Genomic DNA, 15,295 nt, shown 5'->3' with positions numbered 1-15,295 from the left:
GGGATTAATAAAGTATTCTGATTCTGATTGTTTCAGGATGACCTGCCATTATCCAATCACACATCTGCTTACCTGCATCTTTTGCTCGTTTCTCCTCCTCTTCTTTTCTATTTTTTCTAAACTGAGCACCTGATGGCTTTGACCTTTTCTTGTCCATCTTACATTTGTTTTCATTTTGCACTGCAGTATTGTAGCCAGATGGGCTACTCGCCTTCCGTTGTTTTTCTTCTCTCATTCTCTCTCTCTCTCGCTCGCTCTACCACCCTCACTCTCTTTCCACTGCACTCGCTCCTTGTATCAGGTGATCGGGTTAATTGGGAACCCACCTGCACATTGATTGCAGGGTGGCGCTAGCCTGTATAAAGCTAAGCCGATGTCTTATTGGATTAATTCCTCCCGAGCTTCTGGTACGATACAGCAGTAAATGCTGGCGTACTGCGACGGACTGATCAGCAAGAGCCGATTATACGACAGCTACAGGTATGCTCTCGCTTAACCTTGGATTCCCTCCGAATACTGGAATTGGTGTTAATATCCTTTTCCGGCCTGTTGTAGCGCAGCAGTCTGTTTAATTCTGCCATTGCGGAGAGAGGTGTTCGTGGTATCTCCACCAATGAGAGTATAGTGCCTCCGGTCCTGGGGTAAGCTGTTAGAACTACTTTTATTAGCATTCATAGCTATAAGAGTTTAAGGTTACACTTATCTGTTTCAGGGTTCACTGCTGTACTCACCTCTCCATGGTAAAGTGTCCAACCTAAATTGGAAGAGTGGACTGCCTTCTCAGTTGCTGTTGTGAACTCCTCCTTGGTGGAGTCTGCTGTCTTGTCTTGTTTTGTCTTATCTTGTTTTTATTAAGTAGGCTTACCTTTTTTTGGGTTCGCCTGGTGTTCTATTTTACCCTGGACTGTTGCTCGTACCCACACTTCTGTGATCGGGCTGAAGTGATTCTCTGCCCGAGTGTCGTGCTGGGACTCTAAATCGCCTGGGTGGCCGGTCTCAGCCGGTGGGGAGCCAGACCGGCCTACGCCTGAGAATAATTATTACCAGCACGAGTGGTAGTTTGACCCGTGGGGAATAAGCCTTTCCCGTGTGTGTGTGTGTGTGTGTGTGTGTGGTTTCTTTTATTAAAGTGTGTTTTAGTCTTTTTATGATTTGTAGCGAGCCTGACGCTCAGTGTCCTTTTATTCTTTTAACATACTTTTCTGTGTTTTATTTCAGTGAAGGAGGACGAGCCAGTGGCCCTGGGACCTCAGGTGGTGGGTCGTTTTCACACTTTCTTTTGTACAGCACTGGGTGGTCTGCAGTGATTCTTTTGGTGTGATTTTTCTTTTGGTTCCACGGCTGCTGGTAAGTCCAAGTTCCACGATTGTTTATTTTTACTGTAGGACACTGTCAATAATGACGCTACATCTTGACTTTTAATATTTTATTTATAAAATATTATTTATAATATTTTATTTATTTCTATAAATAAAACTGTTTTAATATTGGAAGCCAACCTGCCTCAGTGTGCATCCTTGAATCTGTGCGGTCTTCTTTTATTCCTTTTATTTATTTTTCTTAAATATATTTCCTGGGGGTGTAATTCCCCTAGGTGGCGTTGTCAAGTTTATTTATTTTGTTCATAACCCCGCCGACCACTTGGTCACAGTATGAACACAAATCCCCCAACTCGAGGATCACCACAACATAACCTAACACACCTACACCTTAGTTCACAGATTCACTTTTCTAGGGTTTATTTCTGGGATTTCACACAACCCAGGATTCAAATCATGAATACATAATGGGCTTGGATTTACATCATTATGAATGAAATGTGCTCTATTTGGAAGCAGCCGGCCCCCCTCCCCTTTCGACGGGTTGTGTGTGAGACTTTAAATCATCAAACTGTAAATTTTAAATTGTTATTGATCCCTTTACCCCGAGTCCTAAAGTGTATATTTATTTTCTTACTCTTCTTATATTTATTGTTTGTTTACTTGCACTGCTGTAACTTGAGCCTCATCGTCTCGTCTCTCTATATACTGGACTGAATATAGCAGAGATGACAATAAAGTTTACTTTGACTTCAGCAGCGAGCAGGCGCACCGAGGGCTCTTGCGCGCATTTTTCGCGTATAGAATTTCGAAAAAACATCGGTGCAAATTATAAGCCTGTATCATGATGTCTGGTGTTTTCATGTTTGTTGGTTTGTTTTTATTTTGTTTTATTTTTCGAGTTGGTTATTAGATGCCGCTCCAGCCAGAGAATCCTCCACCGCCCCGCCCTCTCCTCCCTGTGCCGCAAGCAGCAGGCGCACCTCGCAAACGAGGGCGCCCTTACTCCCAGCAAATGGGCGATAGAAAACCGATCGGTGCCTATGCCATTCACAATATGCGCTGGCTGATGTCGGGGCAGCATGAGTACGAGCAATTTTTTATTTTTATTTTTTTTGCCGATGCCCGTGATGCCGCCCCCCACCACGATGCCGCCCGGGGCAACCGCCCGTGTCGCCTGTATCAAAAACCAGAGGGAGTGTTCGCCCGGGGGCGCCAAACAGGCTGGGACTGCCACTGGCCACAGTGTTTGGTGTTTTCAAAAAACAAACAAACACACAAACAAAGGTAAATCACATTTAGCTACTGAAATATGGCTCCAGACTAGTTGGATAAGCTAAGCTAAAAGCAGATGCTTGGCCTGTTTGATCTGCGTGGTTCATCTCAGACACCATGCTTTATTTTTTCCTTAAGTTGTCAGAAATATAAAACTGAAGACTGAAGTGTTGTTTAGACACCCTTAAAAGTAAACATGTTGTTTAATGTTTGATTAATACCTGCACTTTACTTTAGCTGAGAACTGCTTTTCGGGTAAAAGGGGAGATGTTGTAATTACAGGCTTATGTAGACTGAATCTGAATGTTATGTGCTTCTATGGGTGCTGTTACTCGTTCAGGCCATGTGGCGCTGTTGTGAAACAGGTAAGTGAGGAGGAGTGAGAAGAAGTGGAAGAGTGCGATGTGAGCGTTTTTCAGTAACATTAAAGTGTGCCTAAAAACAAGTCATCGTTTCCAGTGTTATATACAAACACAACACTCTCCTGTATTTGTACTCACCTGCTGGGACAAGTGTGATATGAGACTGGCATTGAAGAGCAACTTCTCTGCAGTGATGTGCAGAAAATCAGAAATGGCCTGGAACTGTGTGAACCGTTTCTTGATCTTCTCCATGAAAGGCTGTGAGGATTTTTTCATGATGTCTTTGTGTGTGGACATCACAGAGTCGATGTAAGCTTTGTCATGAGGTACAGGATAGGTCAAAGTCTCATAATGTTTCCCTGGACCCATTCGTATGGTGGTCTCTGGCGTCACCACCGTAACTGTGTCCACGGCGACCCATTTCCTGGGCAATGGCTTTAAGACCTATCCAATGACTCCCATCCATGGGCACCACGAGCAGTTTGCCTAAAACATTTGAAAAACTTGCAGGCTTGGTGTGAGGAAGTTCAGCCTCTTCTGTCTTCAGTTTGTTGTCAGGACTGGACTTTTCTCTATCTGCAGCACCGCTTATTTCCATGGCCATGTTAAGCAACAAAAGCACAAAGACTCCTGCTGTTCTCATAGTTCTTAGTCAGTGTACCAACGGCTGACTGAAATGAGCACAGAGAAAGTTTGGGGGGAATGGCAAAGGAAACACCCCCTTCTCTGAGCTTTAAGTTCTACAGCTGTGAACCAAGCTGCTCTACCTGCAGGCTCCTCTGAATAAGTTGTTTTAATACCTTGGTGAATTAGCAGATTTGATTCGCATGTGTTCAAAGTCCTTCCTGTCTCTTTTGGGAATCTAGGTGAGAGGAGCATGAGTGTAATAACCCTGCTAAAGCAAACGTTACAGAGAATGTGCTGCAGCTTTAATGCAGTTTCAAAGAGCAGCGTTATTACAATATTTTTCAACAGTACTGTATTTCCAAACCTTCCTCTAACCACACTGAGGATCAACTATCTGCATCTTTTTAACACAGTTGCACTAAAGTCTTTGTAGTTGGTATCAGACAACCCACACATTTACACACTGTACGCACAGCGGACACTAATGTTTTTGTCACTTTTTATGGAGTCAAACTCAAAGTAAGGTCAGTACTTCCACGCTTTAAGTGCTGCACGCTCATACTCTCTCCCACAATCGATATGTGAGCCATTGTTGATCTGCACACAGCTGTTGTCACTAACGGCGCACTCGCTTACGTCACTGTCGTGAGACATTCTCGCAAAAAATCACGGTTTTACTAACGCAGTAACGCAGCGTTACTACGGGAAAGTAACGGTAATCTAATTACTTTACTCGTTACTTGAAAAAAGTAATCAGATTACAGTAGTAATCTACAGTAGTAGATTACAGCAGTAACGCGTTACTGCCCATCTCTGGATATAACATGTTCTGACTGTGAGATTTCTGAAAAAATTCAAACGTACAGCTCTGCTATCACTTCCAATATAAATGAAGACAGGAAACTAAACAGCAGTTACTTTTGTAGGGTTACTGAAGTTGGACTAGCTGGTATATAATGGTGCTACGTGATCGCTAGCGACACAGCTATGTTAGCATAACATAAACACAGTGAAGCTGGAGGATGAATGTTAACTTTTTTTCACTCCATAAAAGTTAATGTGAGGCTGTAAACGGACCAAACTTCAGTCAGGAGAACAACTGAGATAATCCATCCACAATACGAGGTTATTCATTAATATACTGCAACAACATGGGAATACAGTGGCTGTGAGGGAATTCAACAATACAATGGTACAGAAGTGGAGGAAGCAAGAAGAATGAGTTGAGTAAAGTTTAACTTATCTGATTGCTTAATTGCACTACAAGTGTCCAGAGGTCCACTAATTGGTCGGTGATTTTAACCTGGCAGGTAATACAGTGATAATGTTAATTAATTACTTAAAGGTAGTTAATCGCTGTTTGTCCGAGGAAGTGAAAATAGCAAATGTCAGGGTTTTTGTGTTTGTGTTGCTCAGAGTTACAAAATATATCACAACAACCCCAGTAAAAAGAAACTGTATTTATTCCTGCTTCCTCTTCCGTCTTAGTTTACGGAAGCATAGCTTCATACATTTTGCTGTCAGCATTACAAAGACAAGCACCACAGTAGTTAGCAGCACTATTACATCCAGGCTGAAGTACTGGAACCAGTAGAGTTCATGGAGAGCCGATTTGAGATGCTTCGCCCCTTTATGCCGCATCACAAATTCTGTCCAATACACTGAAAGCTCAAGCGGGTCCGACGGCCGATCATTATGAAGATCTGACAGCTTCTTCACGTTCTCTTTATACCTGAAAACACAGATAAATGGGCAGGTTTTTTTAAAATGACAATGAGCTGAATTTAATCATATTTAAAGCTCTTGGAGAACAAATGGTACAGTGGTTCAGTGTTTGAAGGTTTGTTAGAGTTTTTTATTTTCTGCAATTAATGTGACCACCATCAAGTTTAACACGAGTCCTAATTAAAATTAGATAATGTTACGTGAACCCAGTTGAACAAATCAGGACCTTTTATTAACTCAAACAAAAAAGTCACTCATTGCATACCTGTGAGGGGGAAAGTAAAAGCCTGCAGCCTGATATTCAAAACACTCAGAAATACACTGAGGCACAAATAAAGGACATTTCTGAGGACATCAGTAAAAGAGTATCTGATGCTCAGGCTGGAAAAAGATTATGAGAGCCTCTCTACAAAGTCAGACTTTGTGTGTATATAGGAAACTCCCTAGGTGTGCTTGACTAGCAAAGAGTCACCATCATGGAAATGTAGCTAGAATGATGACCCATTGTGTACTCAGAGGGCTAGCTTCAGTCATTGTTCAAATGTACTGTTTATAAGGTTGGGAAAACCTGCAAGACTTGCTTGTTTGAAAAAAATGTTTTGTAGACCAAAGGAGAACATTTTGATTGAATGACAAGGATCATGTAGATCAAACGTCACATTGTGAGCCGTCTGCTGACTCCCTCACCTGCTGTCATTGATGACCTCCTTCAGTCCCTTCAGAAGAGTTTCTGTATTAATGTCTAAAATGTTCAACACGATTCCTACACCTCTGCTGGCCATCCTCGCAGCGTTGTCCGGCTGATCCCCGTTCAGGGGCACCATCAGCATTGGAATGGCGTGACACAGTCCCTCAAACAGACCATGTGAGCCAGCGTGAGTGATGAATGCACGGGCTCCCGGGTGAGCTACGACACAAAACATGCAGAAATATCAGATATTTTGATATGTGACACATCAGCGTGCTTCACATTTCAGGATGTGCTGCTGCAGACACACACCTAGCAGGTCATTCTGTGGGACCCATTTCATCATCTTCACATTTTCCGGGACATTGTCAGGAACCTTTCCAGTGTATCTCCATATGACCTGTCATAGTTTTATTGTAGATTAAGATTAGCTGTATTTATTTATAACACAAGATAAGCTGTATGCTGATATACCTTCTGTGGAATCTGTCTGAAGGCCTCCAGAAAGACAGAGGTGATTTCCTCTGGCAGATCTGACACCATGGAGCCCAGAGTGAACACTACAAACCCGTGCTCTCCAGACACCCAGGAATCTAGATCCTGACAAAACACAAACTTGCTTAAGTACTTTGCATTTATCACTCTTACCTGATTGGTCTTACAGTCCTACGGTAAGTGGTGTCAATCAGAATGTTCATAAATGCATTTAGAGTCTAAAACTCATAAAGTCTTACTGGGGGCAGAGGATGTTTCACATTGCAATTGATTCCACCAACCAGTACAATATTGGGCATGAGTGGGCGTGGGAAATCCAGCGTGAAGTCATTCCTGTTTAAATACAGCAACAGTTTTTTAGTTTTTTACACTCACGCAGGCAGCAAATGTCAACAATACACAGACGTTCCATGTGTTACCTCAGCAGCCAGATATCAGAGTCTGAAAGCACTTCAGCCACGCCCACGTTCTCTCCAAGGAAGTCACGGGTTATTTGGTCAAAGCGCCAATACAGCAGTTTGCAAAACAGCGGCTCCACCAATGCCACCTGTGGGTCAGAGGCATTACAGGACAATAATACAGCACCAAAACTGAAGACAGAAAAACTAAGACGTACTGTAATAGTAATAACACTGAAACCACAAACCAACAGTGTTTTGTTCGTGACCATACATTCTGGAAGATGATTAAAAATAACAGTCTTGGACAAGCTGTGATTTAAGGCTTGAATATGCTAACTTCCGCCTGGCTCACCAAAGTGTTGATAAATCTCTCCTTGAAGCTCATTTTATCCGTGTATCCAGTGAAAAAGCGAGGAACGTATGAGGGCGGAGATGGGCAGCCAGCAGACTTCATGTCCAAGTGACACGGTATTCCTCTCAGCAGATTGACAGTAGGGAGACCTGGAAGTGATTGAGTAATGATAGGTGAGAAAATGTGCAGGTGTACAAGCAAACAGATAACCTGAGTGCAGAGGAGCTCACCTAATTTCCGAGCTACTAATGAGCCCGTGGGAACCATGGGATCTGTCAAGACGGCATCAAAGTCCTATAAAGTGAAACAGGGAGAAGGTGGAAAAGCAGAGAGGAGTCAATCTTCCACTGTGTGTCAGCACTACACTGTCTTGCATACATGGTTCACACATGGAGGATTTTACAGATTGTAGGTAGAAAGGTATAAAGTGTCTAAACTGGATACATCATGATGATTTGAATCTAGTGCAGCATTGCATGACTCACAGTTCAGTTTTGATCCATTATTAGACCTTTGTGCAGCCCCCAAGTTCATCATCAGTCCAGCAGAAGCGGTTTTAGCCCCCCCCTCCCCTACGTAAACTTTTCTTCTCATTGGCTGTGTTAGGATGCCTGGGTCGTTGACCCAGGGTTTTGAGTTTATTATATTATTTATCATTTCTAGTCTTTGGTTTCTTTGTTAGAGTTCTGTCTCATGGTTTATGTCTGTGTGTTCTCTAGTTGCTCTGTCTCCCCTGTCAGCTGTATCCCCTTGTCAAGTTTGCGTCTCTGTGTTATGTTTCCTGTTTTACTTTGAAAGTCCGTGTCTCATGTAAATGCATCTGGTTTTGCTTCCTTTGTCTCGTCAGGCCTGATGTGCCCCAGCTGTGTTTCCCTCCTGTTACCCATTCCCTGATTGCTCCCTCTGTGTATTTAAGTCCTGTGTTTCGCTGTGTCCGTGTCATGATCTACTCTTAGCTGTCCTCACCCATGCTGTGGTTTTTTTGGTTTCCTACCTGTGTTAATGTTTGTACTTTGGAAGTTTGTTACTTTGAGTTCAGTAGTGATGGCCAAATGAAGCTTTCTGAAGCACCGAAGCTTCAAACACAGTCCTCTCTGGTGTCATCTGGTGGCCAAAAATATGAAGAGCAGCTTGAATCCACAAAATAAAACCAACTGCTTCATTAAGATTGCTCACTCTACAGAGTGGAATTCTGTCTGATATTGGGCCGCCGTTGTGTTGCTTTGAATGTGTATTTTTTGGTGGTTAAAAAAATGTGGTTTATTTGTTTAATAAATAATTTTGACCAGTAAACTCTTCTTGTTTAAACATGCACCATTGTGTGGTCTTTCTTTGCTTGTGACTTCTTGATGTTGGTAAATTCAATAATTGAAAAATACCACATTACATATAATATACATATGATAATGTACAACACATTATGGAGTATGCTTCTGCTCTGAGGTCTTGCCTCCATGCACTTATGCAATTAACCGCTAGACGGGTACATTTATAAATAATATTATATTAGGGAAATTTTCCCAGACATATTTTTGACCTGGGGGCAGAATTGATTGTGAAATGGAAAGGAAAAATGCTTATGAAATTGCAAATTAAAAACATGATGCATTTAAAGTAACCCTTTTTCATTTTTATTTAAGAAGAGAATTTGTTCCATTGTGCGATGGCCGAACCTGTTCCTTTTATATTTAGATAATTCCTCCTGCCTTAAGGGAAATCCCTTCACATGGCACAGAAGAGGCTGGAGTGCAGAGAAACTGGTAGAGATGCAGTTATACAGTCTAACTGGGCCCCACAAACTATCACATAAAGAGAATAAATAAATTCAATTGCTGCACATTTGGCAGACTAACAGTTTAAGATTAATTAAACAATAAAATATATATTTTTACAACATTACATGTAAAGAGTCAAGTGGAAGTTTTTCTAAAGTTATTTAATGATATTTATATTATAGAAGCAGATTTTTGACATTTTACCTTTTTCCCGTTTTCAGATATAATAAACACGCACAAAACAAAAGCAAACAGCCAGAACACAAAGCTGGAAAACCCACCCGATTGACAAAAATCAACTCAAAATTCTCCCACACAACAGAACCTCCTCTATTCCTCGCTGGCTCCAAATCTCTCAGTGGTTTGCTATCTGTCACCATCAAAACGCTCCACAAATCCCGCGAATGATTCATTTCCTTATAAACCATTGAATCAGATACCGAAGCAATTAGGCTCTAAATGAAGCTTCGAACGTCACTAATCACACTGAAAAAAAGGCCATGTTGGATTTACTTGATTCAATAGTGGACACTGGTTGCACACAAATGTTTTGCTTTGGCAGAAACTTAAACAACTGAGTTAAATCAACACAACTTTTTCATATTCAGTAAACCTGTGCATTTTGTGTTCATAAAACGCGATTGAAACATGTTCAGATGAAGTAAGTTGAGCTCTTGGAATATTTTAATCCTTCACAATTTTGTCATTTTATTTCAACACTATTCAATAACTTTTACCCCAATACTACTTGGTCACTTAAATACTACATGCTGTCTTCATATTACATAATGTTCAACAAAGTCTAGATCCTGGTTACCATAAAAATTGAATGGGTCTTCAACAACTATCATCCTTCTATCTTTATCCTGGTTGCAGGAGGGCTGGGAAATAACCCTGAAGTGATAGGTTACAAGGCAGGGTACACCCTGGACAGCTGACCAGTCTATCACATAGAAACAAACAACCATTTACACTTACATTCACAGGTAATTTAGAATCACCAGTTAACCCTAACTCTTTTTTCCCCCCTTCTTTTTCTTTTTGTTCTCTTTTTCCAGCTGATTTCAGTGAGTTGATTACAAGTGTATATCCATGCATAACTTTTTATATGTTATGCATCGTTCTCATTAGCTTGTCCTCTCTATTCCCAGTCATTGAGGTGGCATCGGGGGAGTACGGAGACCTGAACCCAGTGCTGTTTGACGCAGTCCAGGGCGGACTGTGCTCAGAGGAGGGCAAGAAGAACTCGAGGGACAAAACTGACTCCTCTTGTCCTCTTTAGTTAACCCTAACTCTAATAACTGCATGACTTTTAACTGCAGGAGGAAACCAGAATACCCAGAGAGAAACCTGCAAACTAGCCAGAATGTGGATTTGAACACAGGACCTTCTTACTGTGAAGCAACAGCACTAACCACCATGCCAACAATCTAGGAAATGTGATTTCCTGTATTTGATGCAGAATTTTTTTGTTTTTGTAATAATACACAATAAATAGCAATAGCATGCATGTGGTGTGTGTGTGTGTAGTTGTCTGCCTCTTATAACTCCAGTGATTTTCCTGCAGTTTGAAATCTTGTGCGATCTTGTGAATTTCATGAGTTCAGCAACTAACCACTCTTACTAGATTGTATCATGTCGTCTCAACAAGAACAAATTAAGTTTTTGAATTTCGTACAGATTCTTCATGATTTAATTACGTTCATAGAAACATGAAATTATTGTGTTCAAATTACAAGTTAGACTTTTTTAATGTAACAACCACCCAATTTACTTTTTTTGGTGTACTAAAAAAAGTAGAGGTGGCTGCTCGACTTGACTGAGATGGATGCCTTCCTGAAACCACGATCTAAAGAGCGCGAGTCTGAAACCCGTGCAGTGTCGCAGGATTTAACATTGATATGTTTTTGACTTACTTCACTTGAACATGATATGAACAATTTAATCTAGCCTCTCTGCATATCATGTAGTTTCTACACTATGTAGTTACACTTAACTTTAAAGCACGAGGCAATTGTGTTAAATACACGCAAGATGCTTACGTAAATCCAAGAGCTGGCCAATCCCTTTTTTTCAGTGCACGTGAATCTGGCCAAACGAATCAAGCTTCAACACAGTGCATCTGAAGCAGTGTGTTGATTTTTTTGACACACGCACCGTAGCTTCAGCTTCAAGCGAGCCATCACTATTACTTTGAGTTCAGCATTAAAGCTGTTTTTTGAGTTCACGTCTGTCTCCGGAGTCTGCACTTTGGGTCCTTTTCCTGCCTGCACACAGCCGTTTCATAACAGGCTGTTGCTCACAACCAGAAGATTTGAACACCAGGTGTATGCTACGCCAGCCAGAGTTGCACATTTATCTTCTCTCACTGACTTCATTCAAAGTCAAGAGAAGAATAAACACTACCATAAATGGAGCATTCAGATGTCTACAGTTTACTTGCACATGTACTGACCTGAAATTTGAAGTTTAATATGAACATCCACCACTGTAACTGTTCACATACACTTATGGTAAAATGTAAGTGCACCCTTTTTCCTTTCTTTGGTTTCACATATTAGGACATAATAAACATTATCTGGTCCTTAAGCGTTTTTAAAGGTATTAAATAAACAATGACATGGTGTAATATGTTTTATAGTTCATGTGAAGTTGGAGTGATTTTAAGACCTGATGAAGACTATGTAGTTTTTATTGTCCTGATGTGTGAAACCGAAGTGTTGGGGCAGGCGGCGTGTCACGTGGTTCTTCTATTTTCCTCCTTTTAGGTGCTTCCAGCACTTCCGGGTTATCTGCTTGGTTATCCAGGGGCTTTGACTTTGGTTCCCCATCAGATTGTCTCCATCCACACGGTGGTAATTTGGTTTCCCTTGCTGTCTAAATAGCTTGGAAAGAAAGCAACGGGACTTCCTCAAATTTCTTAAAGACATTTCAACTCTCATTCAAGAGGCTTCTTCAGTTAAAGAACTGGAAACCTACCCCGACTTCCCTGGTTGTTCTTTTTCCATCGTCTCAACCTGCCCATAATTCCAGACTCCCATTTCTCTCCCAGTGCTGGAAATAAGGATTGAGCCACAATCCTGTGCATGATCAACTCCACAGGTGGGAAACCCATCTGCCTCACTTTGTAGATCTCCCACATCACGACTAAATTCTCCACAAACCTCAACGTTCTTCTGTTCAGTTAGTATTTTATCTTTTAATACTGTAATTTTACATAACTGATAAATGAGTCCTATATTTGATGTCATATTTTGCATGAGACAATTAATAATAATACAATTAATATTTAATGCAATATGCACAGTCAACCACTACTGTTACATTAATACAACAACATTTGCATTTGGACTACCATATTGAACAGCATCTCCATACCAACGAAAGACCCTCCATGTACAATTTGCAAAGCTTGAGCTCCAATGTTGGTTTTGCAGCTGATACCAAAGTTGTGTTCATCTTCTGTATTTGTACTCACCTGCTGGGACAAGTGTGATATGAGACTGGCATTGAAGAGCAACTTCTCTGCAGTGATGTGCAGAAAATCAGAAATGGCCTGGAACTGTGTGAACCGTTTCTTGATCTTCTCCATGAAAGGCTGTGAGGATTTTTTCATGATGTCTTTGTGTGTGGACATCACAGAGTCGATGTAAGCTTTGTCATAAGGTACAGGATAGGTCAAAGTCTCATAATGTTTCCCTGGGCCCATTCGTATGGTGGTCTCTGGCATCACCACCGTAACTCTGTGTCCACGGCGACCCATTTCCTGGGCAATGGCTTTAAGACCTATCCAATGACTCCCATCCATGGGCACCACGAGCAGTTTGCCTAAAAAAAGTGAAAAACTTGCAGGCTTGGTGTGAGGAAGTTCAGCCTCTTCTGTCTTCAGCTTGCTCTCAGGACTTGACTTTTCTGATGCAGATCCCTTCATATTATCCACAGCACCGCTTATTTCCATGACCATGTTAAGCAGCAAAAACACAAAGACTCCTGCTGTCCTCATAGTTCTTAGTCAGTGTACCAACGGCTGACTGAAATGAGCACAGAGAAAGTTTGGAGGGAATGGCAAAGGAAACACCCCCTTCTCTGAGCTTTAAGTTCTACAGCTGTGAACCAAGCTGCTCTACCTGCAGGCTCCTCTGAATAAGTTGTTTTAATTCCTCTGTGAATTAGCAGATTTGATTTGCGTGTGTCTCTGTTGGGAATCTGGGTGAGAGGAGCATGGGTGCAATAACCCTGCTAAAGCAATCTTTAGCCCTTTGAAACATAAATGCAGTTTCAAAGAGCAGCGTTATCGCAGTATTTCTCAACAGTAGTGTTTTTCCAAACCTCTCTGGAGCCACACTGAGGATCAACTATCTGCATCTTTTTAACACAGTTGCACTCAAGTCTTTGTAGTTGGTATCAGACAACCCACACATTTACACACTGAACATTCTAATCAAGACACATGTCAAGAAAAAGTAATATTAGCTTGGGAACCCCTCTCAGCATCATAATAGTTCGCTCTATTTTAAACAAAAAATGGTATGTCTTTTATCTCCTAGGAATATCTGGAAATATGGTTTTCCTGGTTTTATGAACAAGGATTTTTATTTTTAGTGAAGCAGTATTTACTTGTATGAAATTTAATGTAAAAACCTGCTGTGCAAAAAATTGGGTACACACCAAAATTAGTTGTTAAACCTTGGACTCTATAGAGAGATGTGTCCAATCATAAGAAAAGGTATTTAAGGTGGCACATGACAAGTTGTGCTTCTCTTTGACTCTCCTCTGAAGAGTGACAGCATGGGATCGTCAAAGCAACTCTCAAAAGATCTGAAAACAAAGATTGTTCAGGGGGAGGCTTGTATGCAAAAGCTCATTTAGATAAGCCAGATTCATTTAGGAAGAAAGAGCTTTGGACTGATGAAATAATAATTGAGTGTTTTGGTCATAACAAAAAGCACTTTGCGTAGTGGAAGGAAACACTGCATTCCAAGAAAAACACCTGCTACCCACTGTCAAATGGAGGCTCCATCATTCTTTGGAGCTAGTTCAAGGACTGGGGCCCTTGTTGAAGTCCAGGGTCAGATGAAGTCAACCCAGTATCAACAAATTCTTCAGGATAATGTTCAAGCATCACTCACAGAGTTGAAGTTTGTGGTGTTGGACATTCCAACAAGACAGTGACCCAAAACACAGTTGGAAATCTACAAAGGCATCATGCAGAGGGAGAAATACAATGTTGTGGAATGGTCATCACTGTCTTCTGACCTGAAATGTAATAGAAAATTGGTGGGATGATTTGAAGCAGGCTGTCAATACCTGGCTGACATCAGATTTAAATGAAGTGGAGAGATTTTGTAAGGAAGAAATAAACATAATTCCATCCAGAAGAAAGGTTCCCAAATGCTTTCATATGACTGTATGTGGCACCAAATCACAAAAGCAGTTTACACTTTAAATTGTTAAATAAAGACTAGAATAACAGAGAAATTCCCAACAATCAGACAACCCCCTCTGAGCAAGCACGTGGCACGTGGTGGGAAGAAAAAACTCACTTTTAACGGGAAGAAACCTCTGGCAGATCCATGTTCAGGGAGGCGCAGCCGTCTGCAGTGACTGATTGGAGGTGGTGGGGAGGGAGATGGGACAAAAGACACACTGTAGAAGAGAGAGAAAAAATTATAACTACTGTGCAGTGGTAAACACATAGTGAGTAAAAAAAAAGTCAATCGAAGACAAAACAAAAACACAGCAAATACAAACACACACAGAGCATGCATTGTAATGTATAATAACTCTGACAGTTTCTTTTAATAAAATTTAAAAAATCAAATACTGATCAAATACTGATCATTCAACAAATCATCAGTATTTGCCCTCTGACCATTTAATATTGGGAATCAATATTCTTTCAAATCTATTAAAATCACATCCAGAAGAGGGCGCTGCTGGTGCTACGCTCCCTCGGTTTTCCTCTGCGGGGCCCAGAAACTAGTGATGGGCAGATGAAGCTTCATGAAGCACTGAAGCTTTTCATCCAATTGGTTCACCCCAGCGCAAAGCTTCTTGAAGCTTCATTTGCTCTAGTAGGACACCTACTGGACGTAAAACTATTAGTTGGCATGAATTTGAAGAGTGTGGCCTTTTGCACACAGCCTGTAAATGTCAACAACAAAAGGAGTGTGTAAAACATGTATATTGTAGTGATGGCAGTATACTGTGTATATTTATACTGGCAGTATGGAAAATGATTATTTGGAAATGCTTAAAATGGAAATGATCATTTAC

At 41.1% G+C, this 15,295-nt stretch overlaps 1 protein-coding gene and 1 long non-coding RNA gene across 2 annotated transcripts; one reads left to right on the top strand and one right to left on the bottom strand.

Moving 5' to 3' along the window:
• Positions 1 to 385: 385 nt before the first annotated feature.
• On the top strand, positions 386 to 1,997 carry LOC147308910 (uncharacterized). The gene is made up of 3 exons (XR_015126050.1): positions 386 to 480; positions 556 to 641; positions 1,219 to 1,997. It is a non-coding gene; the product is annotated as an uncharacterized LOC147308910 (long non-coding RNA).
• Positions 1,998 to 4,510: 2,513 nt separating this feature from the next.
• LOC147308909 (UDP-glucuronosyltransferase 1A1-like) lies at positions 4,511 to 13,271 on the bottom strand. The gene is made up of 9 exons (XM_086272281.1): positions 12,498 to 13,271; positions 7,475 to 7,538; positions 7,245 to 7,393; positions 6,911 to 7,038; positions 6,731 to 6,824; positions 6,471 to 6,596; positions 6,309 to 6,396; positions 5,996 to 6,215; positions 4,511 to 5,315 (listed from the first exon to the last, which is right to left on the bottom strand). The coding sequence occupies exons 1-9, from the start codon at positions 13,020 to 13,022 to the stop codon at positions 5,045 to 5,047; spliced, it is 1,665 nt and encodes a 554-aa protein (XP_086128407.1). The 5' UTR covers positions 13,023 to 13,271; the 3' UTR covers positions 4,511 to 5,044.
• Positions 13,272 to 15,295: the final 2,024 nt, after the last annotated feature.

This window comes from Aulonocara sp. 'chitande type north' Nkhata Bay, linkage group LG18, assembly GCF_057382095.1.
Source record: "Aulonocara sp. 'chitande type north' Nkhata Bay isolate Kocher_YH1m ecotype deep benthic linkage group LG18, A_spYH_male_GT1.1, whole genome shotgun sequence".
Classification (NCBI taxonomy): domain Eukaryota; kingdom Metazoa; phylum Chordata; class Actinopteri; order Cichliformes; family Cichlidae; genus Aulonocara; species Aulonocara sp. 'chitande type north' Nkhata Bay.
This window is presented reverse-complemented; position numbering and strand designations above follow the sequence as displayed.